At 53.9% G+C, this 22,697-nt stretch overlaps 12 protein-coding genes across 12 annotated transcripts; 5 read left to right on the top strand and 7 right to left on the bottom strand.

Moving 5' to 3' along the window:
• Window positions 1–241: 241 nt before the first annotated feature.
• Window positions 242–1,148, bottom strand: PV08_09361 (uncharacterized protein; the record flags this gene model as incomplete). The annotated part of the gene is made up of 2 exons (XM_016383680.1): window positions 242–1,030; window positions 1,122–1,148. 2 exons carry the CDS (start codon window positions 1,146–1,148, stop codon window positions 242–244), a joined length of 816 nt encoding a protein of 271 aa, XP_016232303.1.
• Window positions 1,149–1,859: 711 nt separating this feature from the next.
• PV08_09360 (uncharacterized protein) lies at window positions 1,860–3,319 on the bottom strand (the record flags this gene model as incomplete). Its single annotated transcript, XM_016383679.1, has 5 exons — window positions 1,860–2,119; window positions 2,203–2,779; window positions 2,839–3,135; window positions 3,188–3,225; window positions 3,283–3,319. The coding sequence occupies 5 exons, from the start codon at window positions 3,317–3,319 to the stop codon at window positions 1,860–1,862; spliced, it is 1,209 nt and encodes a 402-aa protein (XP_016232302.1).
• A 688-nt stretch (window positions 3,320–4,007) lies between these two features.
• Window positions 4,008–4,622, top strand: PV08_09359 (uncharacterized protein; the record flags this gene model as incomplete). The annotated part of the gene is made up of 1 exon (XM_016383678.1): window positions 4,008–4,622. The coding sequence occupies one exon, from the start codon at window positions 4,008–4,010 to the stop codon at window positions 4,620–4,622; it is 615 nt and encodes a 204-aa protein (XP_016232301.1).
• Window positions 4,623–5,154: 532 nt separating this feature from the next.
• PV08_09358 (uncharacterized protein) lies at window positions 5,155–6,015 on the top strand (the record flags this gene model as incomplete). Its single annotated transcript, XM_016383677.1, has 1 exon — window positions 5,155–6,015. One exon carries the CDS (start codon window positions 5,155–5,157, stop codon window positions 6,013–6,015), a length of 861 nt encoding a protein of 286 aa, XP_016232300.1.
• A 728-nt stretch (window positions 6,016–6,743) lies between these two features.
• On the bottom strand, window positions 6,744–7,532 carry PV08_09357 (uncharacterized protein; the record flags this gene model as incomplete). Its single annotated transcript, XM_016383676.1, has 1 exon — window positions 6,744–7,532. One exon carries the CDS (start codon window positions 7,530–7,532, stop codon window positions 6,744–6,746), a length of 789 nt encoding a protein of 262 aa, XP_016232299.1.
• An 860-nt stretch (window positions 7,533–8,392) lies between these two features.
• On the bottom strand, window positions 8,393–9,779 carry PV08_09356 (uncharacterized protein; the record flags this gene model as incomplete). Its single annotated transcript, XM_016383675.1, has 2 exons — window positions 8,393–9,313; window positions 9,372–9,779. 2 exons carry the CDS (start codon window positions 9,777–9,779, stop codon window positions 8,393–8,395), a joined length of 1,329 nt encoding a protein of 442 aa, XP_016232298.1.
• A 1,019-nt stretch (window positions 9,780–10,798) lies between these two features.
• Window positions 10,799–11,639, bottom strand: PV08_09355 (uncharacterized protein; the record flags this gene model as incomplete). Its single annotated transcript, XM_016383674.1, has 2 exons — window positions 10,799–11,256; window positions 11,309–11,639. 2 exons carry the CDS (start codon window positions 11,637–11,639, stop codon window positions 10,799–10,801), a joined length of 789 nt encoding a protein of 262 aa, XP_016232297.1.
• Window positions 11,640–13,156: 1,517 nt separating this feature from the next.
• Window positions 13,157–15,081, top strand: PV08_09354 (uncharacterized protein; the record flags this gene model as incomplete). Its single annotated transcript, XM_016383673.1, has 2 exons — window positions 13,157–14,101; window positions 14,158–15,081. The coding sequence occupies 2 exons, from the start codon at window positions 13,157–13,159 to the stop codon at window positions 15,079–15,081; spliced, it is 1,869 nt and encodes a 622-aa protein (XP_016232296.1).
• Window positions 15,082–15,444: 363 nt separating this feature from the next.
• PV08_09353 (uncharacterized protein) lies at window positions 15,445–16,566 on the bottom strand (the record flags this gene model as incomplete). The annotated part of the gene is made up of 1 exon (XM_016383672.1): window positions 15,445–16,566. One exon carries the CDS (start codon window positions 16,564–16,566, stop codon window positions 15,445–15,447), a length of 1,122 nt encoding a protein of 373 aa, XP_016232295.1.
• Window positions 16,567–17,461: 895 nt separating this feature from the next.
• PV08_09352 (uncharacterized protein) lies at window positions 17,462–18,154 on the top strand (the record flags this gene model as incomplete). The annotated part of the gene is made up of 1 exon (XM_016383671.1): window positions 17,462–18,154. The coding sequence occupies one exon, from the start codon at window positions 17,462–17,464 to the stop codon at window positions 18,152–18,154; it is 693 nt and encodes a 230-aa protein (XP_016232294.1).
• A 1,044-nt stretch (window positions 18,155–19,198) lies between these two features.
• PV08_09351 (uncharacterized protein) lies at window positions 19,199–20,578 on the bottom strand (the record flags this gene model as incomplete). Its single annotated transcript, XM_016383670.1, has 1 exon — window positions 19,199–20,578. One exon carries the CDS (start codon window positions 20,576–20,578, stop codon window positions 19,199–19,201), a length of 1,380 nt encoding a protein of 459 aa, XP_016232293.1.
• Window positions 20,579–21,246: 668 nt separating this feature from the next.
• Window positions 21,247–21,837, top strand: PV08_09350 (uncharacterized protein; the record flags this gene model as incomplete). The annotated part of the gene is made up of 1 exon (XM_016383669.1): window positions 21,247–21,837. One exon carries the CDS (start codon window positions 21,247–21,249, stop codon window positions 21,835–21,837), a length of 591 nt encoding a protein of 196 aa, XP_016232292.1.
• Window positions 21,838–22,697: the final 860 nt, after the last annotated feature.

Raw genomic sequence — 22,697 nt, 5'->3', positions numbered from 1 at the left:
GATAATCGAGAATGTTGTAGGGGGAAAGCGACTTCGGATGTTCGTCACTGAGCGTCGATATTTAATCCCCCACTCTTTTTGTCTTTCCCTCGGAAGAAAACTACATCGGGAATACTCCTTGTCCAGGACGACATAGGTTATAGCCGTTTCTCTTCTACGTCTCATACCCCCTCCTCTCCGTCGAGTTCAAGCAGCTACAATAGACCAAGCTTCGAGATGAGTATACTATCCTGCGACTGGCTCATAGCACTTCCCCGGCACAGCGCCTGATCCAGTTGACCGTCTCCTCAATTTGGCTTAAGAACGGATTATGTCCTGAGTCAATCATGGTTACTTTGACCTCTTTCCCAGCTGGCATCTGTTTGTTCGCCTCTTCCACGATGAACCTCTGCTCTTCCACCGCCAACATGCGGTCATCCTCGCACATCAGATAGTACGTCGGAAGCACCAGATGTCCGGCAAATGGAATAGGGATGCGGTGTCCCTCGTAGATATGCGGTCTGAGATTCGACGCCCAATGTTCAGCCACGGTAACTGGTAAATCGTGGTACAAGAGCTCGTTCGCACCAGGAGGACTAGCCGGCATACTGACTTCGTATTGACGTCCATCCGAGTATGACGACTGCCAAACTTGTATGCAAGGCGGGACTTGGCCACCTGTGCTGTCCAGTATCGACATTCCTGCTGGAAGCAGTAGTCCCGCGATTGTCATCAGTCCCGCAATGCCATTCGTGTGCCCGGCTGCGCGACGCGAGAGCTTGTCGAGATCCTGGCAGGCCACCGAACCGAGGACAGAGCTATACGAATGGGTCAGTATGAGAATGTCGTAGTCAGGGTAGTCGTTCAGCTCGCGGGTTGCGATGGACTTGATTGCCTCGACATCCTCTACGACTCCGTTTGGAACAGGCTGGTTGAGCTTGGAGTAGTGAAGGCTCGGTAAGCGCACCACGATGACTTTGTACTCCTTTGCTCGCAAGCTGGTCGCCAGGGGCTCGAAATGTGCTGGTTGATGCCACGCGCCAGGTACCACCTGTTTGCAGGGTTAGTTCTTGGGACACTGTATGGAACTGGAAGCTCTCTCGGTGCTTCTACCGCCCTGTGAGACGTATCCAGGCACTTACTATAATAGTGGGCTTGGGCGGTGGCATGTCCGTATGCGAGGGGTGAGCGTTCCCTATTTTCGACAGATACGAAAGACATCGATAGATGCTTGTGCTGGACGATTGCGTGCAATCGAGATCGACTGGGAGCGTGTTTCGCTTGTCGTGTCGTCGGCTTGATCTACTGTTAGACACTTGATACTTGCTTCCGTACCTTGTTGCAGGGCGGCATCCTGACGACGGCGTTTGGCTTCACGCATTCTCATTATATATAGTCGTTTACGACTTGAGTTCAGGCCGTTGGCCCTCGACAATGCATTCGCAAAGACAATGCACATGAGGATAGTTGTTTGCGATATGGCTGTTTGTACAGAGTGTCACAGCCGTAAAGGCTTACTCGTCTTCTATCGCAAAGCCACCGATTGAGACGCATGTTTTGCCGAAAGGGTTCGCAACTTGCGAATTAGGTACCAGCCAATGCACATTGTGTGAAAGATATTTGAGTTAGTGCTATATGTGCCGCTTCAGCTGCGTTGACTGTCCTCATTTTGGCCCGAAAAGTCTGGTGCGAAATTCGCTGCAGCCTGATACTGGTCTGCCTGATATCGCACACAAAGGCATTTATCGCTTGACTACGGAATCTTCTCGGCAATAGATACTCGCCCCCTCTGTGTGATGCCATACCACAGGACAAACGAGCTACCGTCAGTCATGGGTTGAGTCGAGTTGGTCCTTTTGACTTTGTATGATTTTCTGGTCCTACTTCTCTCCCTTGCTGAACTCTGTACTCGGCCTGATGCCATGTTTCACGACGGGGCTGTCCAGAAACCGTGCATGGTCATGGAAGGCCTCAGTCTGCACCCGAGAGATCTCTACTTCTTGCCTGCCGCGAGTCATCACGTCTTGGTCGTATTCTGCAAGCGCCTCAACTAGGGGCAGCTTTCCAGACTTGACCTTGACCATTGCATCGACAAACATTTTGCTGTCTTTGACGGCGTTGTTGGCGCCTTGGCCACGGTCTGGAATGGATCACGTCAGCAATGTCTTGCTCTGGTTGCCATGCATCCTTGCTTCCTCGTGGCGTGATATGAGCTGTACTTACGGAATGTCATGCTGTGCGCCGCGTCTCCTGCCAAAGTCACTCGACCATCCCGATTGTCCCAGTCAGAGGTAGGACTCCAGATCTTGAGCTGGACCACCTTTGCCTTGACATCTTCTGGCATCCACTCAACAGCAGACTTGAAAGGGTCAGCCCAGCCATCTGCCCGTTTCCGAAGTTCGTCTGCCATGTTCTGGCCTTTGCATTGATCCTCACTGGTCTGCTCCTTCGGCCACGTCGCGAGAATGTAGAAGATCCATGTCTCCGGCCTGTCGAGGTCGGGTTTATCCAGCAAGAAGATACCAATGTACATGGACTTTGGATGCACGCCTACATCCACGATAGGATGCATCATCTTGTCCATCTTCAAGGCTCTGTCGGCTGTGAACCTGAAGGGGAAATTGAGAAAGACATATGGTAGAATCCGGGCCTCGGCTTCGTCACCCAAAAGCCATCGTCGAACCCATGAACCCCCTCCGTCTGCACCGACGATGACTGTGCCGGATTCAGAAGTGCCGTCTTGGAAGTGAGCAATAACCCCATCAGATGTCAGCTCGACGTTCGTGACTGTTTTGCCAAACTGGGGGGTTCGTGAGTATGCTTTACGTCAATAGGACTGAAAGGGCAGCATTGATTCACCTTGACATTGACGTCCTTGGACCACAGAGTTCGCGTCTTCTGAATATTCAGTCGCCGCACAGCAGGAAAGGGCGGTTCGACAATGGTTTCTCCTGTGGCTCCATCCCTGATTATGACACTTTCGCATCCTGCTTCCTTCGAGTTCAGCTTGGTGTCTGGCTGGCATTCCGCAAGGCGGTCGAACAGCTCTGGTGGGAGGAGTTCTTGAAGAAACGGATGCGACCAGGCTATTGTCACTCCCCAGTTCCGGTCTCGCGGTTCGCTTTCCTTGTCGACCACGACGTAATCGATTCCATTCTGACAAATGGTTAGCTTGGCCTGGTGCCTTGAGTGTGGATCAGGCCGAGACCTTCTTCAAGCCCTGAGCAATGGCCAACCCAGACAATCCTTGACGGGACCATTAGTTCTGGATAGCTGGTTAGAAGGGCGTTGGTGGTAACATACCGGCGCCGACGACGATGACTTTCAGAGGTTTGCTCATGTTGTTCTATTTTTGGGTGCTGGTTCCGGAATATTGGGTATCTCCCCCACAAGAAGCGGTAGGGGGTGTTTACCAGTTTGGGTTCGTGGGGTCAAAGTCCGGGGAAGTCGAGGCACAGCAACAAGAAAGAAATGAGCAGCAAGGCGTTGACGCAGATGGGGCGAGTAACAGACGAAAGAAGCAGACACAGGTGTTGTCAAGTGTCCATCGGTGAAGATCGAACTAAAACATCAGAGTTTTGAGTTGTGACACATGCCGCCCACCTGCAGCCTGGACGCCGCCAACACAGACAACACGAGGCATCGGGGCCCGAGCGCGATTCCTACGAATACATAGTTTTGTGTAGTCTGTAGGTAACTACAAAGTACAAAATGAGTCAATCAGATGAATGTGCGAGGATTGAAGTCTGTACTTTATTTGCCCAGATCAGGCCATTGCTGCATGGTGATGACTACTGAGGTGTTACTGTTACTGTTCCTGGATTTCAGCTTTATCACAAGCCCATCTATCTAAAGGATGATCGAAGACCTCCGTACTACACGTCCCTCTGATACTGAAACCCAACACAGCCCTGCCTAATCTCAAGCTGCCCTCTCACCAACTCTTGTTTGACAATATTTATTAGTTTGGCCCCCCCCCCTCCAACTACCAGTCGCCGCAGTCGGTCGATGGACTCGGCGCGTCCACAATGACGATCATCGAACTAGCCCGCATCAGCCTGAAAAATGGAGTCACGGCCACGGACGCGACGCTCAAGCAGAACCTCAAAGAAGTCAAGCGCGTGATCGAAGAGTACAGCAAGCTGACCACGCTGTTCTACACGCAGATCGACGACGCCACGAGCATGTTCGTCATCGGCGCCTGGGAGACCAAGGACCAACACCAGCGCGGGTTCGACGGGTCGGCGCAGCAGGGCGAGATCTTGAAGCTGGTCGAGGACCAGATGGACATCGACTGGATGCACTACATGGACATCGAACAGCATCGGATCCCCCTGGACGCCCCGGTGCTGATGGTGCTCAAGGCGGTGTTGGCTCGCCATGTGCATCGTCTGGCCGTCGACAACGAGTTCGCAGAGGGCACGGCTACCTTGGGCGGAGCGAGGTACGGCGCCGTGTCGGCGTGGAACATCCCCAAGGATCACAAGGAACACGCGGTCCGTGTGCATTTCTCGGGCTGGGACACCACCGACGAAGCCGTAGAGAGCGTGGCGAGCATCATTGCGGCGGGAAGGGGTGATGGATTCGTCGAACACACGCTCGAGTCGATGCTGTTTCTCATGAAGAGAACAGAGTTGGATTGAATCTACGGTGTAATCTTTCTTCCACGGTAGACACCACGAGCACTGATAGTATTAAGCACTCGATGTACCTGTCGATCCGGTTGTTATTTTACCGCCCAGTCCGATGCCCCCTCCGAGCTGACTCTCTCCTCACCATCCTGCATCCTGCATCCTTGACCCCCGCCTTTTCTCGTCTCGCCTGAGGTGATCATCACTCTGAGGGCTCAGATCGTACACAGTCCCACTCCCCTCCTACTGGTAAGCTAGTCAAGGCTACTTCACAAAGTGTCGGACGTATCCCTCGGGGCTCTATCGGATGTACGTGAGTGAGTGACTGACCGACGGACTGCGCACCCCTCGGTGCGATTGTGCCAAATGTCCAATGCCACGAGGATTGTCGTGCAACATTTACGAGTACCTTTACTCACCGCCACCTCATCTCGACTACCTTAACCAGCCTTGACTCTCACTTCGTCCAGAGCGTCCCGGATATCAAAAGGTCACGCACGATTGACCCAAGGCTCCGACTATCCAAGCAAGGAAACTCATCACAATGTCTACCAACGACGACGACGACAACACCCTCACCACCTCGCTCCGTGACCTGATCTATGCCAACCACATCCTCCACCACCACGGCGTCGTCGACGCCTACGGGCACGTCTCGATCCGTCACCCGACTGATGCCTCAATCTACATCATGTGCGGCTATATGGCGCCAGCCATGGTGTCGTCCCCGGCGGACCTGATCCACTACCACGTGTCGACGTCGGAGCCGGTCGACCCCAGCGCGAAAAAGGGCTACTCTGAACGGTTCATCCACGGCGAGGTCTTCCGGCGTTTTCCCAGTGTCAACTGCGTCATCCACAGCCACGCCGAAGAGGTGCTGCCGTACGTCGTGAGCACGGGAGTGTCGCTGCGCGCCGTCTACCACATGGCCGGGTTCCTGGGGTCCAAGCCGGTAAAGGTGTTCGACATCGACCCGCACTACCGCGAAGGTGACCAGCGGGACATGCTGGTCCGGCAGGCCCACACGGGTGCTGCGCTCGCGAGTGTCTTTGGCGATTCCGGCGCGGGTTCGGATGGCTCTCAGGCACCGGTGCCCGAAGAGACCGTCGTGCTGATGAGACGCCACGGCTTCACGACCGTCGCCGACAACCTGGTCACCGCCGTCTACCGGGCCATATACACGCGCATCAACGCCGAGGCGCAGACAAAGGCCATGACGATCGCGAGGAGCGTCTACGGCGACCAGGTGGAAAAGGGCGGGTTTGAGGGACTCACGCCGTTGCAAGGGGAAGGCTGTGGTCTCATGTGTGAGCAGTATCAGGATAAACCTTGGAGGTTGTGGGTTAGGGAAGTTGAGATGAATCCGCTCTATGTGAACGAGTTGAGCGAGAGGAAGAAGGGGTAGAGGAGATGAATCCGCTTCTGGGGGACGAGTTGAGATTGAGTGAGAGAACCGAAGCAGATGGGAAACGCTGGCGGCGGCACCAATAGCAGTGGCACCAATCTCGCTTCTTGACGTGTTCTCTCAGAGAAAAAGGCCCTCAAAGTGTGTCACCCATTGATTTAATTATGAGAACTCAGAAAAGGTCAAAAGTTGACTTGACTGTGACTTTGGTTTTGGGTTTCCCCATTACCATGCACGTCCTTCCTCTACCTGAGTTAGGACGTAACGACAGATTATCACCAACATCCTCGTACGATGACTACGATAAAATTGACGAACAGGACAGGCAGTAGTTGGTGCTGGGACCAATGAAAACACGCTTGAATGACTTCGCTGTATTTTGGCTTTCCGGGTGTTCGACTGCGTACTGATTTGCATATTCCACTTCCACGTACTGTGCCGATGTCGATAGTGAATCGTTCCACAAGTTCATCCATGTCGTCCCATTATCCATTACCCATTTCCCGTTTCCCGTGCCTGAAATCCCGTAACCTTACCCAGCATTTCATTTCAGTTCCACTCCGTTGATCAATCTGTGTTTTGGTAGCCCGTCGCCCTTGGAAGGAAATTGTCCCTGGACCGCACAAATAACCCTAGGAGAGCAAAAACAGTGGTACACGAATGGTGTGGTGTTTCGCCTTCGCAAGCAAACCTTCCCAGATGACATGATCGGGTAATGTGTTTTTTTTTCAGGTCAAAACGGTCGTGACACCACTGACCCACGCCACGCCCGCCTTGATGATCCCCTCGACGACATCGACTTCCTCCATGGTCCTCGGGGCGTAGACCATGACCCAGCCCTTCGGGATGAAGGCGAGGGGGAACCTCTGGGCCCAGCCCTTCTCCACGACGGTCTTGGCGTCCGGCTCGCTCAGCCAGACGTGCAGACTCCCGTCGGCCGGGTGGACGTGGGCGACCTCGGTCCCGATGAACTTCTGCCGCCCGCACTCGGCGTTGACGGTGGGCAGGGACTCGCGCGCGTAGATGCCGTCGGAGCTGTACCCTTCGGTCCTGCTCGGCCTCACGTCCAGGATGTCCGGGTACCGCGCCGCGAAGGTCGCCGGGAGCGTGGCCGTGCGGTCCGCGACCCCGGGCGCCACGACGCCGGCCCCGTAGGGCACCTGGCGCTGCGGCATGGTGCGGGACACGATGGGCGGCCGCGGGCCGGCGCGGACGGGCACCGCGTCGGCGTCGAGGTACGACGGGCCCGCGGCCGACGAGAGGCCCGACGCGTCGCTGAGGTCGTCGCCCGACAGCATCCGCCCCACGCGCAGCTTCGTCATGCCCCAGTACCCGGACCACGTCGGCGGCGTGCCCCCTGTCCCGAACGACTTCCACGCGTGGAAGTCGGACACCACCCAGGCCGTGAAGAGCGCGACGGCGGCCACCGCGGTCGACGTCAGCGCCGCGTTCGTCGGGCGTGATCTGATCGTGTCCATGACCTGCGAGTATTGGGATTGAAGAGTCGACGTCGACATTTTGGTGCTGTCGATGAAGGACTCTCTGAGTGGTGAGTGGTCGCGCCCGCAAACAAAAGACACTCGAGCACCAGTTGGGTTTCGGTTTTCGGGGAGGATGTCGAGTGCCTGGTGGCCTGCAGCTGTGTGCCCAGCCAAGGTTAACGCAACTAGTTAGGTACTGTCAGTGGAAAGGGGAGACGGATGACTAGGTGGGTAGCCAAGGTAACTGACCGTACCAGACCTGAGGTGATACCGGATCTGTAATCACACCGAGACAAGCATGATATTTCTATGTTGGTTGAAGGTGTCGAAGGTATCAGGGAGAAAAATTGACGAGATCCAATTTGGTGGAGAAGGGTGGGATGGATGGATGGATGGATGGCGCTGACGATTGACGGGACTGTGAGACGTGAGTGAAGAGTGAGTTGGTAACTTGGTAGATGGTACGGAGTATGTAGATATTCAGACGGACTCTGCAGGTACCTATAGTTAGTGACCACATGTCCGAGGTGTCCAAGGTTGGCTCGTGCACCAATATATCGGCCTAGTTAGTTACCCTGGGTACCTGTAGTTAGCGTCCTTGAGAAAGACCTGGGGTACTCCATGCCCCCCGCACTAACTAACTAGTTAGTTAATTACTTAAAGACGGCGGCTCCGTCGGGCTAACTTAGGGACGAGGCGGCACCCGGCTTCATGCTGATCCCGAGTATTACCTCTTACAACTTTAGTCTCTACTCACACCTCTAAGTTAGAGACCTGTGCTTGTCCAAGTACCTCGTCAAGTCAAGCTCTAAGACTGCCCTCAGATCGATACAGATACTGCGGCCACCCTTTTAATGTAAGACGCCAACGACTACCTAGGTTCGAATCACACTCATCTACCCTTGTTTCGACATCGTCAAGGCAGTAATAACGGCGGCTCCGATGCCACTCCCATCCTCTGCTCTGGTCAACTTGATCATTCCCCTCTCCAGGCCCAGAATTTCGGCCACGGCCATCTCCCATCGCTTCTGGAAATGAGGACTTTTCATCGCCACAGACCCATCTGCAGCCACATGCCCTCTCTTCACACCCAGCCTCTGACAGATGGCAGCAGCACCACACCCGCAGAGCCTCGCACCGCGGATGGCGATGAGTCGCGCGAGATGTCGCATCAGCAGGAGCTCCTCTGAAGTCGGGGAAAGAAGCCTAGATACAGACCCTGACTCGCCAGGGAGGTAATACCGTTCCATCAAAAGCTTCCTCGATTCCGTCAGACCCTTGGACTCGTCGTTTTCGATTTGTGAGAGAATTCCCGTGTCGATAACGTACGGTTCTTCAATGCTCTTCCTCTGTTTCCAATCATCGCCCTTCGTGTCGCGTGCTGCATAGGTATCTTCTGAGGTGGACTTGAAAAGGATGCCTCGTCGCCACATGTCCACAATCACTTGACGGAATATCTCGCCGAGGTACAACCCAGCAAACATCTTCTCGAACGTCTGTTCTCCTGGCCGTGGTGATTCTTCGTCAATCTTCTCATCATAGATCGTGCGAGGTAGGACAGTATGTGAATTGTCAAAGGCGCCGTATTCGCAGTTGATCGCCATCACGCCATCCCCATCATTTCCGCCTGTGCCATTACTCGACCCGTCCCCTCCATACAATCTCATTTTGGGAATGTTCTTAATCTTCTCAATATATGCGGCATTGCAACCTGTGCCGAAAATGGCTCCGATAATCGTGTCTGGATCCTTATACTTTGACGCGATCAAGGCCCCAGTGGTGTCGTTGATCAACGCGACCACTTTTATTGGAAGATTCTGTTCAGGTCAATCAGTATCATGGGTATTGTGGTGAATGTCCAAAACCAGAGTATACCCTTTTCTCGATGGCATTTCTCAACATGGCCACCACGTCTTTTCCTTCCACGCCATCGATATCCCAACCTTTCGTCCAGGTCTGTAGAGCACCATGGTCTATTCTGTCTTGCATTGCCGGATAACTAAAGGTGAAACCTAGAGGTAAGGCGCCATCTTCCTGCGCTTCAATGCGATGCTGTTGGACGAAGTGCTGTAGTGAGTCCGCGATGAATGACCAGAGCGCTTCGGAAGTGCCGATTTTGATCTCCGAAGCTACGTTATATCTCTCTTGGATAACATCTACACCACTGCCGTCTCCCTTCAGGGTAATTGAGCAAACACGAAGATTCGTACCACCCAGATCCAATGCTAAATAGGTACCAGTTTCTTGGCCCGTAGGTAGAGACGTCACCCAGGTGATGTTCATGGGCTTGCATACAGTTAAAAAGGGTTCTTTTCAGAAAAGGAAAGTGTCAAGCATACAATGTTCTGTCCGTGTTTATCAAGACCTTGTGTTTGTGAAAGTCAGCATGAGACAAGAGGGCATACATGTACTTGGGCAAGCAGTCGCAAGAAGAGCATATGTGACAGTGGAAGACCACACGTGAACATCTCCAGTATATCATCGGGTTACAAGGACACACCTTGCTGTAATTCCTCGCCAAACCTCTTTGTGATTTTTTTCAGTGTAGCTGTGTCCACTGTGAATATATTCTCCAACTTTCGTCGCTGCCTTTCGAGTTCAGGGGGGAGCGTCCCTAATGGATCTAGATTGGGCGTGAGTCCCATAAGACAAAAAGCTATGGGCGATGCGTACCCTGATATTCTACCCCTGTAAGAAATTCATCTTCAGCTCGGACCTGACCTGGCATCTCCCTCATTAATCTGCTCGTGTTAAGCATAAATCTGAGAGCTCAACAGCACGATCCCTGCATGGAGAACTGGTTGAAACGGTGCAAAAGCAGGGGACAAAGTAAAAATGAACTGAGAGAGGAAGCCGGATGAAAGAAGCGAGCGTCAATCTGTGGAATACATCAATTCTTCCTGGTCAGCCATTGGCCATCGTGATATATGATGCTCCCCATTTTTGCGCCCAAGGAACGGGTCTTATTATGACGTCAATCCCACAACCTCGTTGCGAGCCTTCGCAAGAAAGCGTTTTGATAGGATTGAGTATCCCTTGTGGTAGACTTTCGAGATAGGATGGATATAGAGACTGGTCAGGTGGCATCATGATTTGGAGGATGCGTTTTGGATCTTGCGACCCCTCTCTTCGAGAGAACGAGGCTCGCACTGCCACAACAAGGCTGAACATTGAGTGTGTCGTGTTGGAGTCTTTATGAGCCGCCTGATTCTCATCTCCGGATAAGCATTGAAGCTATCCGAGAGATGCGGACCGGGGTGGCTGGTTCAGCAATATTCCCTTCTACTTCGAAAGGCCTGCTGTCATACCACGTCTCGTGGCTTTCCGATCAGACCGAGGTCTTGCTCCGCTTCACCATCTTCATGGGAGTCATCGCTCTGCGCTTCCCATGCGGTCGGCTTGAAGATATCATGTTCCTTCGTTTGGAATCTTGAGCTGTCAGTGTTTGCTGACGCCTCTGTGTCTGCCTTTTCAAAATCGGTGTCGTGTGGAGACAGCACTGAATATGGACTGTATCCGTCTGGTGCTAGAAGATTTGCTTCTTCTAGGTCTTGTTTTGATTTTGCCTGCCCAATAATCGGCGTGATATAGATATCGAAGGCCAGCGACAGACTCCAAGAGACCGTAGTCAGTGCATAGATCCACTCAGCAGGTGCCCCTGCTGCTGTGATCCTGTAGCATTTCGTTCCTGGAGTCTGAATGTTCTTTGCTGTCGCCCTGTGGCAGCCGAAGACAGCCACCTCCATCATCGTCGCCGTGGCTGCAATGCCAATATTAGCGCAGAAGAGACACTCAACACCGCTTGGACATACGCAAGGCAACTGCGAGGGTAGCTACTTTCCACCAATACAGCAATCTCACACAACCTATATTCCAGAGATCAGAGTACTTTCGGCGCTGGAGATGGTCTGTAATCCAGCCAGATACTTTGATGCAGAAGACCGACAGCGCTTTTGCCGCCGTCACAGTCAGATGGAGATGCCTATCAGGATTCGCAGCTGCGAATACCACCCAAATTGCCAGACCTCCAGAAACTACACTGACGAGCCAGCTCGTCCGTCGACTTTCCCATCCTACCAGTTCGTCGCGTCCCCGGTAAAGGCTTATGCATGCCGACGTGAAGTTGAGCAGCACGACACACATAGTCAGTCCCTGATACACAGCCAGCTTTTTGGACCCGATGCAACTGATGAAAGGGAATACACTGTACAGATTAGCGATCCGCGGGGGTCGCTCCCCAGTCTTGGGGTCTGCTGGTAAGGTATAGTAAAAAACAAACAGATAAAGAAGTAATATGACTTCCAGCAACGCAGAGGTAATGGGGAGAAGCGGCCCAATGGTATGCCAGTGGTCGTCGACGTATTTGAACAAAGGATGCCATGCCCGTGGCTTTCGGCGAGACCTCCGCGTGAGTTCTTGGAGGGTGGTTTTTGTTCGATGAAAACGAGGGCTGAAGGTGGTGAAGCGACGCTGGACTATCTCGGGGCTGTAATGGTCTAGAAAGGAAGCAGCCTCGGATCGATACCAGCTGCCTCGCGCATGTGTAGTATCCTGTCGAGTTGGCGACATCTGTTCAGGTTCGATTTACACAAAGCACAACGGGCGAGCTACACCAAATGTCTTCGTAGAGTCGACTTACCGGTGATCCAAGGTAGGCGACGTCTACCTGGACTGGAGGCCGTGAGGCTCGTCAGGCGTCCGAGCCACCTACTTTTGTCAAATCACAGAGTGACGGTGTGCTGGCGAGCTTGTCTCCCGACGATCCCGGCTGAAAACCATCACGGAAGAGTCGACTCTCCGGGGTCCGAAGACAAGCGATTGGAATTCGGAGTATTGCCGCGGTGAAGTGGCCAAACATGAGAAAGAATGCAACCTCTGTGTGGACAGTGACCAAGGGGCAATGTTGTCGTTTCCGTTGAGCAGGCTGAATTCAAGCTTGCGAGGAGAGGATTTGAAGTACACGTTTCTGAAGGTAAATTGATACCGAATCTCAGGAAAGATTTCTCCCTTCCCGGCGCCGCTAAAAGGGGGTAAGCTCGTTCTCTCACTATAACTAGGTAGGTAGGTACCTAAGTTAGTTAGCCCCAGCGCCTGGGTGTAATATGTGTAGGTATTTAGTTAGTATCTTAGGCAAAGCACCTAATTGCCCCTTAGAGCCCTCTAGTTTAGACGCTATTGAACCCTATAATCTTAACTAAAGCGCCCTAAGTTATGCCCGCTCTTCAGGGCTCCCATCACATGCTGTGGCGCACCTGGTGAAGTTTCCTCGATACCATCAACACCCTCTCAAACATCATCGCCCAATCGGCTCCATATCCCGAGTTTGCCAAATGGAACGTGGTCACCAGGCGACACCATCAGCCTCCATCTTGGACAATGACGTTTTGACACCTTGGGAAGAATGGTTTATTCAACTTGAAAATGGGGGAAAGTCTGCAACGTCCACGAGAAGAATTGCTACATAACGAACAACGGTGCCTACGGCTACAACATAGAGAGGCACCCTCACCCTGTCATCGCCAGCTACCAAGTTGGAAAGAAGCTCACTGCCGTATACCCTTCGCAATGTCCTTTCTGTGCCATTGAGAAGCGATAGGCGATTGCCTCAGCGCAGCCAACTTGCGTCCTGCTTGTTTGATTACATCTCTTTACTGTGAACAATGGAGAACGATTCCCACACCAACGACGCCGAAGAGCAACGACCACGGGGTTCATCCCGAGCGTATTCCGGCCAAAGTGTTCCTGAGTCAACTTCACCTGCGCCCTCACGTCCAAGGTATGCCGAGTTCAGCTTCGGTCCAGGCAGCTTGCGGCATCGAGTTGCGAGCACAGCTGGAAGTCCAGGCCCAGCACGATCCTTTCTCCCCCCTCGTGATTACAACAGAGCTTCTGTCGCCATCGCACCGTCTACCTTCCGTGACCCAGATACGGCATCACAGACATTCTCCCTGGCAGGACCAGCAACTATAGATACCAACGCAGCTAATCAACCATACGTCGACCCGGGCTATGCGCAACTAAATCCCGCATACGATCAACCCCTTAACGTTCGGCCAGTATGGAGTTTGGCCAAACCTTTGCCTCGAGTGCTGAGACCTGGCATGGTCCCAGCAAGGGATGAACTAGAACAAGAAGCCGCTGAAGAGAGAGAGGAGCCGCCGCCTCCAGATATCGAGGCTGGTAGAGTCGAGCCGACACTTCGTCTCGACAAAGCTTCTTCTCAACTTGATGCAATTCGTCGCGAGAGAGAACTATCACTTTACCGAGCCTATCAACATCGCCTCTCTGAATCCCCAACGCTGTCACCGCTTGGGGCGCGAAGAAGATCGTCAGATGCGCGGACCGAGACACCTGCTACCCGCGTCCGTACTCATCAAACTATACCAGAGGAGCCGTTGCCAGATGTGGAAGCGTTTCCTCAATTAAGCGAAGCTATCGCGACAGTCCACCAAGCACACGAGGAGCACGAGGAGCCAAAATCCCCTTATCAAGATGCTGTACCTTTGCCCGCATATCAAGCCGAGGACGATGAGGTTCACAACCTTCACACCTACTGGTCGATTATTCGGTTGAGATTTCGGGAACCTCTTGCGGAACTGCTCGCGGTATGTACATCTGGCGTATTGCTTCTGTGCTCGTCCGATCTAACACGTTGTGTCAGATAACGGTACAATATACACTCGGATTCGGCGTGAACCTCTCTCTCACAGTCTCTCGAGGCGCGGCGGGCGCCGGGGACACAGGGTCTTGGGCTTGGGGCTTGGCCACCATGCTGGCCATTTACATCGCAGGCGGCATTTCTGGAGCTCACCTCAACCCGGCAATCTCAATCATGCTCTACATTTTCCGCGGGTTTCCCCTGGCCAAAGTTCCCAGCTACGTGGCTGCACAGATGTTGGGAGCTTTCCTTGCGACATTGATTGCTTTCTGGATTTTCAGACCCGGCTTGATTGCGCTGATACATGACCAAGGCGTGTTCCTCCAAAGCAGGATCGAGGATCTCTCACCATCATCGATATTGACATTGTCACCAACTGTGGTGCTGTCTAATTTCATCACCTTCCCACGGACACCGTGGGTTGACACAGGCAACGCCTTCCTGACCGAGCTTACCGGTACTACAATACTTGTCATCTCTGTTCTAGCGCTGGGAGACAACACCAACGCGCCCCCTGGAGCAGGCATGAATGCCTTCATCGTCGGGCTGCTTGTCGCCGTGCTCGGCATGGCGTTTGGCTACAACACCGGCCTGGCCATGAACCCGGTGCGCGACTTTGGCCCCCGTGTTGCTCTATGGGTTCTCGGGTACAGCCCAGAGTTTCTGTTTGCCGATGGTTACTGGTTCAAAGTCAACTGGCTGGGTCCTTTGGCCGGAGCAATTCTAGGCGGCGTCCTGTATGATGCTTTCATCTTTGTCGGTGGAGAGTCGCCGGTCAACTACCCGACCAGACGGATCAGACGAGCAGCCAGGAAGTGGAGAAAGAGGTGGAAGGCCAGGATGACGAGGACGAAGAAGAAGGTCGGAGGAGTCAAAGGCGGCGTGCTTGGAGGAGGAAATAGGGGTTACGAGGCTGTCGAAGGGTAGGCTAAGTAGTGCTTCGTGCGTAAGATTGCTGCTCAGAGACTCTGCTCGAGTATTTAAGAGAATATGTGAGATATTGTTTATTGTGATAACGGTCCCCAATCAATTAGCAACCAATGCGTTGAGCCGCGAGAGAAAGAGGATTACTCAGAAATGTAGTATTTAGCGACCATTGTGAATGAAAACTCAACGCAAGGGATATTTTGGTATCATTATTGAAACACCCCGTGGCAATGGTATCGCACGGTTTTCGATGAGGATAGATAGTAATACAGAGAGCTTGCAGTGGCGACGGGGCCTCACGCTGACGACTGCTCGTAGAAGGTAGGTCGTTTCCAGGGTAAAGAAAAGGGCATATCCTCTCCCTCACCTAAACAACCGCCTTCCTGAAGCACCGTCTCCGACTCTCCAGGCAACCGAGCCGGGGACACCAAGGAGACCGTGGCTCATTCCCTGGAAACCCACGCCGCCGCCCTCGCCGTCTGCCTTGTATCTCCGCAGCGCCTCTCGCAGGTGATCCGGCAACAGGCCCCCGCGGTGCGGATTCGGGATGTACTCCTTGATCTCTCGCCTCAAGCGCTCAATGTCCCGAGTGAGCATACGAGACTGCATGTCCGGGGTCGCGCGACCGCCGCCGGGGCCGGCGTTATTGTTAGCTTGGATCTGCGCCTGCTTCTCCTTCTGCTTCTCCTCCAGAGTTTCCAGCTCCTTTTGCCGGCGCTCCTTCTCGGCCTGCCGCGTCACGTCGTACGCCTTTGCGTATTCTTCCTGGACCTCGCGCGCGCGTTCCACGATCTCGCCCACGAACCATTTGCCGTAGATGCGGACGGCCTGCAGCGGAGCGGACGTGACCGACTGCGACACAATCGAGTTGACCAGCCGCTTGACGGTCGCGTTGTTGAGAGACAGCGCTCGCCACTGGTTGTACCGCGAGTACTGGTCCGGGTCGAGCGTGTCGGCGAGTCGCTCGCGGCGCTGTTCTTGCCTGATCTCCTCCTCTTCGGCCTGGCGGCGCTCCTGCTCGTCCATGTTCTCCAGCATGCCGTCGATCTCGACCTCGTCTTCCTCCTCGGCGTCGGCATCGGCTCCGCCGCCAGCGCCGCTAGCGACTGACTTTGTGCCGCGGCCGGCGCTCCTGGCGCTGCCCCCTTCGACCTGTGACGCCGAGTCGGCGGGCGGTTGGTGCGACGACCGGACCTCGTCGGCGTTGAGTTGGGCAGACTTTCTAGGACGCCCACGTCCTCGGCCAGGTACCTTGCCGCTAACACCAGAGATGGCGCTGTTGGCTATGCTGCCTGTCTCCGACCGTGCGCTGGTGACGGCAGAGTTGAGTCGGGCATCCTGGGCCGGAAATGACGTTTGTCTGAGAGGGTGGAGTTTCGGTCGCTTGGATGAACCCCCTTGGCCTGAAGCTTGGGAACTCATTGATGGTCGCTTCTTCGGGTTGGGCAGGCTGGTGGGAAATGGTGCTGGAGGGGAACTCGCCATGATTGAGGCGGGCGAGGACAACGGAGTTGGGTAGTCGGAAGCGGAATTCAAAGAAGGTGCTGTCGTTGTACGCGGGGGGGATACGGTCGATCGACTGTCGACACGGTACTCGTTGAAGATTCCACTTCTTTAAGGAGTATATGTCGATGCCGTTGACGGATTTGAGAAGTTTGAGCGTACGGAGTAGAGTCCCATGGAATTAGAGATGCCGCGGCGCGGGAATGATTCTTTGGGCGCGCCCTCCTCGCTGCTTTAAAATAGTCGCATTGTCACCGACCAGCCGGCTTTAACTATCAAATCACCACATACATCATGATCTCTTCACTCCTCGATTACGTGACTTCTACTCTTGTTTTTCTAGTCCTTTGTCTTCTGACTTGGACTTCGACATATCTATAATTATCATGATCTCATGGGCCGTTGCAAGATTATCAGAGTCAGAGCTAAAAGAGGCACAAAGCCCTTTTGAACCCTGTGCGAGTTAGCTGGCCAGAGCCAATTGTTCCATGAAGAGCGCGCATGACCAGCTTTCATATCCGCTACGGGCTCTGAGAACTATTCGGCATGAACAGCGATGCTTCTTGACGATTCGAGTGTGTCAAGGGTGTTTACGATCCTCCGTGGTTAATGATCTACACACGTGCGTCGAATCACGGGCTTCGTGCCGACCGAGGGTGTTGAATATGCAGGTTTCTGCAGCTTATATCAAAGAGTTGCTTCTTTCCCCCAAGAGCGAGAGCCGCAAACGTCCGCATCCGCGTCCGTTGACATTAGCCCTGTGTTTTGAACCTAGCGGGCATTTACTGACTAACCACAAGTCCTCATAACCCCGGTGTCCCAACACGACTGGCTTACTGACTTGACTATATTTCATTCTCGTCACGGGTTCGACGCGATGGACTTCGATCCCAGCGAGATCGCCTACGTCCCCACGACGGGGGTACGCAAGGAATTCAGAGTGCCCGTGGTGCAAGCCACTCCCGAGAGCGTCGAGGGCTACGGGCACATTGTCGAGTCACCCGACAACTTCCCGATCGAGATCGTCCGATGGCCGGCTCCGGGCTGGAGACCCGTTGACCAGAACTCGGGCGACCAGGGTGGGACGACCGAGGGGCTGTTCGAGTTTTGGTGGAAAGGTGACACGCTGTATGCGCGCAACAACGCCGTGGGCGACAGCTACCTGTTCGCGTGGAGCCAGTTCCCGGAAGAAGCCTCGAGCTCGGGCGACGCCAACGCCCGCGACAAAGTGCTGATCTGGCGAGCCAACTACCACCCAGACGGAGGGCAGATGTTCTTCCCCATGGACGGGCAGAGCTTCATGGTCCCTGTGGCTCTGCCCGGCGACGACGTCACGCCGGAAAAGTTCGTTGCGTTCAGGGTCGAAGGCGGGAAGGGTCTCTACATTCACCCCAACATCTGGCACGGCGCCGTCGTCCCGCTGGACGACCACAGTCGCTTCGTCGACCGTCAAGGCAAAGTCCACGCCCGGGTGTCTGTCGACTTCGCAAAGGAGTTTGGGGGTTATCTTTCCATACCGCTGGCTCCGGCCAATGGCAACACGAATGGCGTAAACGGTACAGGACACTGAAAATTGTGGGGTCGGTGTTGATCGATTTTTCGAAAGGGTTACTGATCAGCCCACCCTTCGCCGTGGGCCTCACACGCATAACCGGCAATTCTCATGACATTACTGTCTGGTCACACCAGAAGAGGATATGACTACAGTCGTCAAACCAGCTCAAAAAAAAAAAGGAAACTTCCCAACTTGTGATTGTGTCCAGAAACAAGTATGCATGACCTAGGTCCCCAAAGCCTTGGAAGCTGTGGACCAGTAGGTAGATACTGAGCTAGGAATAATGTTGACAACCTCCATCGTGCTCGGTCATCCATGTACCACCAGGACTGGGTATGCCCTTTTTACTAGTAGGTAGTACCTATCTCGCTATCAACTGCGGATCAACCGAGACTCGAGTCTGCACCTTCGCCCATTCTACGTTCCTCCCTCTGCGGCAGCGGTCTCGGTGCCTCTACGAGACCTCCCGAGAGCCCACTGGCGGTTCGTCGTAATAAAGCCTTTTGTGTCCGTAGGAATAGCGATGGATATGGTTTCTTGCCCAGTCCACACCTCGAAATATTAGAAATATATTCTTATTGGCCTCGGTGGACCTAGACGAGGCCAAGGCAGGTATTCCACGAACACGTCTATACCGTCGATGAAACTCCCCAACGCCACTCACTAGCACGACAATAAATACCTCAGCTCAGATACCAACCTACCCCACCAAAATACACCAGGGAAGGTGTGTGTAGGTAGGTGTAGGTAGGTTTAGGGAACTCGAGTGCCCACCCAACTCAACTCAATGAAACATTGTCCTTGTCCTGTCATACATGTCGTGAATACCGTAGTTTTTTCCTCGACCGAAATTATCTCTCTTCTGTCTCTGAATTCCCGGGGCTTGGAGCCTTGTTCAAGCACCCTACTAGTATCACCCACCTCTTCACGCTTCCTTGAGTCTTCCCTCCAGTATCCCACTGGAACACAAGCTCGGTATCCCATCTCAATTGAACCTCAAAAGTATTTGTATTGAGGTGGTCCCCAGACTACCTTTCATTACTCTCCGTGTTTCCACAATCACATTGTCGCAGTCGAAAAGTAATACCCACTCCAGAGCCACTCATAGTCCTCTACCACACCACCGACAAGATCCAGAATCGGCTTACCCTTCAAGCCCTGTGCAGTACCGTGGATCCATCGCTTGGTAACATTCTCGTAAAACGCGCCTCTCATCCCCCACCACGCCAAACACCAGCCTCGCTTCTTGAGTTCTTCCCTCTCGAGCGCGGACAAGCCACTCTTCGCACCTCCAGGCACGCGAGAAGTGAGGTCTCTCTTGGCGAGCTGTCGCGCAAGATACTCCATCGCGAACCCCACGAGCCACGGCGTCCAGTGTTTCTTCCACTTGGTCCCTTCGTAACCATACATGGCCGCGACGCGCTGCATCATAAGAGCATAGACCACCGGGCGTAGAATGTACAGGACCTCGGCCCCCTGGCCACGTAACGTCGTCAAGCGGTGCAACAGCTGTTTCGCAGGCTTGACGTCGTCCGCCGTAAGTACATGGCTGAGCAAGTACGCCGACACACTGTCCGGCGTCGGCAGCGTGGGCAGCGTGAAGCCAGTGCGCGGCATGTTGTAGGGCTCCGAAATCGACAGACTCGACGTCGGTTTACCATTCAACCCGGAATCCGACAACGGTGGAGTCGGCACACCCGCATCGCCCAGCGCGGTCTTGACATCGAACGCGCCAGCATTGCCGTCACCGGGAATCAACTCCCCTTCCACCAGCAGCTCGTCATCCTCCTCGTCGGGTTCAATCGGCGCAAAGTCCTCGCGCAACGGCAAGGGTGGGCTGACCAGTGGCCGCGAGTTGGTCAAGCGCATGAGCAAGAGTCGACAAATTGCCTTGAACGACTCGAGCAGCACAACCACGCGCCACCGCGTCTGCTCGCCTCCCTTCCTCCGCGCCAGCATCTCCCATAGCAGTTCAGTGTATTGTGCGATCTTCAGCAGCGTCGCGATCTTGGTGTACAGTGACGACGTCGTCGTCCAAAAGGTAGTGTAGCGAGCGTGCAGGGATGGCTTTGGCCGTTGGACCGCGGCTGCGGCAGAGGCTGCAGTTCGAGCCTTGAGGATCGTAGGAGAGTGCGCGAGCACGGCGGCGCGTCTTTTGAGAAGGTGGTCATGGTAGATTGATAGGAGTTGGACAAAGGTGTGGACGGATTCCGAGGCGAGTTCGGAGTCGTGAAAGCGTGCGCCGGGGAGGAGGTATGTCAGTGAGCGGAGGGAGCTTTCGATGTTTGATACTGCAGCGGCGTTGTGAGCGACGTAGTTGTGGTAGGTTGATGGGAGGTTCATGGCGGCTTTCGTGACTTCGGCGGATGCGCTGGTCAAGGTGGCCATTGTCGCGTGCATCGACTGCCGCAGTTTACTCTTGGAGGGGGAGGACGCCATGGTTGTGAGACAGACCCTAAAAGGGAGGGCGGTCGTTCACGACGACCTTGCAATTGAGATGTGTCGCCTCTACCTGGATGAAGCTGATGATGAAATGTTCGAGGGATTGGAAAAGGGCGAATGAAGGACAATTGACATCGGTGGTGATGCTGGCCATGATTGGATGGAGAGGGCAGTGCCGAGGTAGGAAATCCAGGTCTCGACTTTCGATCTTACTTCACATTGGGTGAGAGCCTCATTCACGAGCCAACGTCTGAGAGGGTCTGTGGTTGCATAAACCAAGTCGGCCTGAATCGCAAGAATGATTTCATGAGGCCATCTCTCAGAGCCTGGTTACCCCCGCCGACACAATGCACCTCGTTTACCTTTCGTGTACAGAGTGCAGAATCGCTACAGAGGTCCTCATGCCATTTCCACCAACACTCTGTGCACCCACGAACAATACGAAGTAAGGAGTAATCACTTCACCCGGCACCTATTGTCCCTACAATTCACAGTTTGCTGCCACCGACGACAACGACGCCATCGCTCACATAACCTCGTCCTCGTTCGCTTTCGTTCGCCTTTTCACACGACTATACCAGATCGCGTGCGACGACTAAGCAAACGACTTTGTCACTTGATCACTTGATCACTTCATCGCATCATTGCAGTATTCGCGAAGAACAATGCCACCAAAGAAATCCAACCCGAAATCAAAGAAATCAAAGTCCAAGTCCACGACAGTTTCCATTCCTCCCGGTGCCCCCAAATCCGGCCCGTGGTCGACATCGCGGATCCTCAATTCAAGCTCTCCCATAACAGACAAAGACATCCACTCGTTCCTCGTCCGAGCCGTGTCCGACTGGTCGACAAGCTACACCGAGGACGAGAAACGAGCGCTCATCGACGCCCTCCCGCCTCGCCTGCGCGTCCACGACATCGACGCGTCATCCGGCACGCTCGTGTGCCCGATCACGCCTGACTTCGTCCTCGGCGACCAGCACGTCAAAGCGGCCGTTCCGAAATTCAAACAGCACGTCGCTGACGGCTTTTACGAAAAGGGATGGCAGAACCGCGCGAGGGCAGCGATGAGGGAGAGGAGAGAGGGCCGATTCGATGCGTACCTGCAGGAACAGGTAGAGGCGTCTTTTGGTGGACAGACGGAGGGCGTTGACCCTGTCGGTGGTGGTGGTGGTGGTGCTGACGGTACGATGGGGGATGGCGCCCGTGCCAGTGCCAGTGCCAGTAGTGATGATGGAGAGTGGAAGGGTCGTTGAAGACACACTAATTGGTAATTGGACCCGTCGAGGACACTCTAACCACACCAGACGTACGTACGTATTGTTCTGAATATCTACCAAGACCAGCCTGCCAATACTAAATACCTAGGAGATACCGTAGCCAAATCGAGACTGCAAAAACGACCATAGTTACCCATCTTGAGTAGGAGATAGTTGCCAACCGCCTTCAAGCTGGTCTCATACTGACACCATACCGTACGTATACATTGGGTACCTACGCGTACGGAGTAGTATCTACAGAGTATGGAGTACGAAGGATAAAGTACCTTGAGACGTGTAGTTACCTACCTAGGTGCCTAGATACATACGAATACCGTTGTCCTACTTGCCTTTAGATGGGATGATACGTGACCTCAAGTTACATACACGACATAAGGTACACTACTACTTAGGTATCCTACAGCACGGAATGATGGGACGCATACCACGCACTCGCCACGGGGATGCCCAACGAGACACTCCTCTACCTACAGTTTACTCTCACAACTTTGCATGAGGTCGTCACTGATCCCTAAAGATCCACTACCACCACCACCACCACACACAGTCTTTCTGTCTCGCATGACGAAGAAGAATAAGGAAGAAAACGTCATGATCGTGGCAGAGTGCAGCATTTCGAAACGTGTACAACAAAAAGAAAACCAACCTGGGGGTTGTGAAACGGCCCGATCAACAAACAAGCATGCAAGCAAAACCAGCACGCAGTAAGCAGCCGCAAAAACCGGCCAGAAGTAAACACCACCACCATCACCGTCACAACCGTCATCACAACCACAACCACCACCACAAAAAAAAACCGGCACTATTCCCATGTACCCTTGTCACCTTATCACCTC

Source organism: Exophiala spinifera (genome assembly GCF_000836115.1).
Source record: "Exophiala spinifera strain CBS 89968 unplaced genomic scaffold supercont1.7, whole genome shotgun sequence".
Lineage (NCBI taxonomy): Eukaryota > Fungi > Ascomycota > Eurotiomycetes > Chaetothyriales > Herpotrichiellaceae > Exophiala > Exophiala spinifera.
Note: the sequence above shows the minus strand (reverse complement) of the source record. Positions and strands in the feature narration are given on the sequence as shown.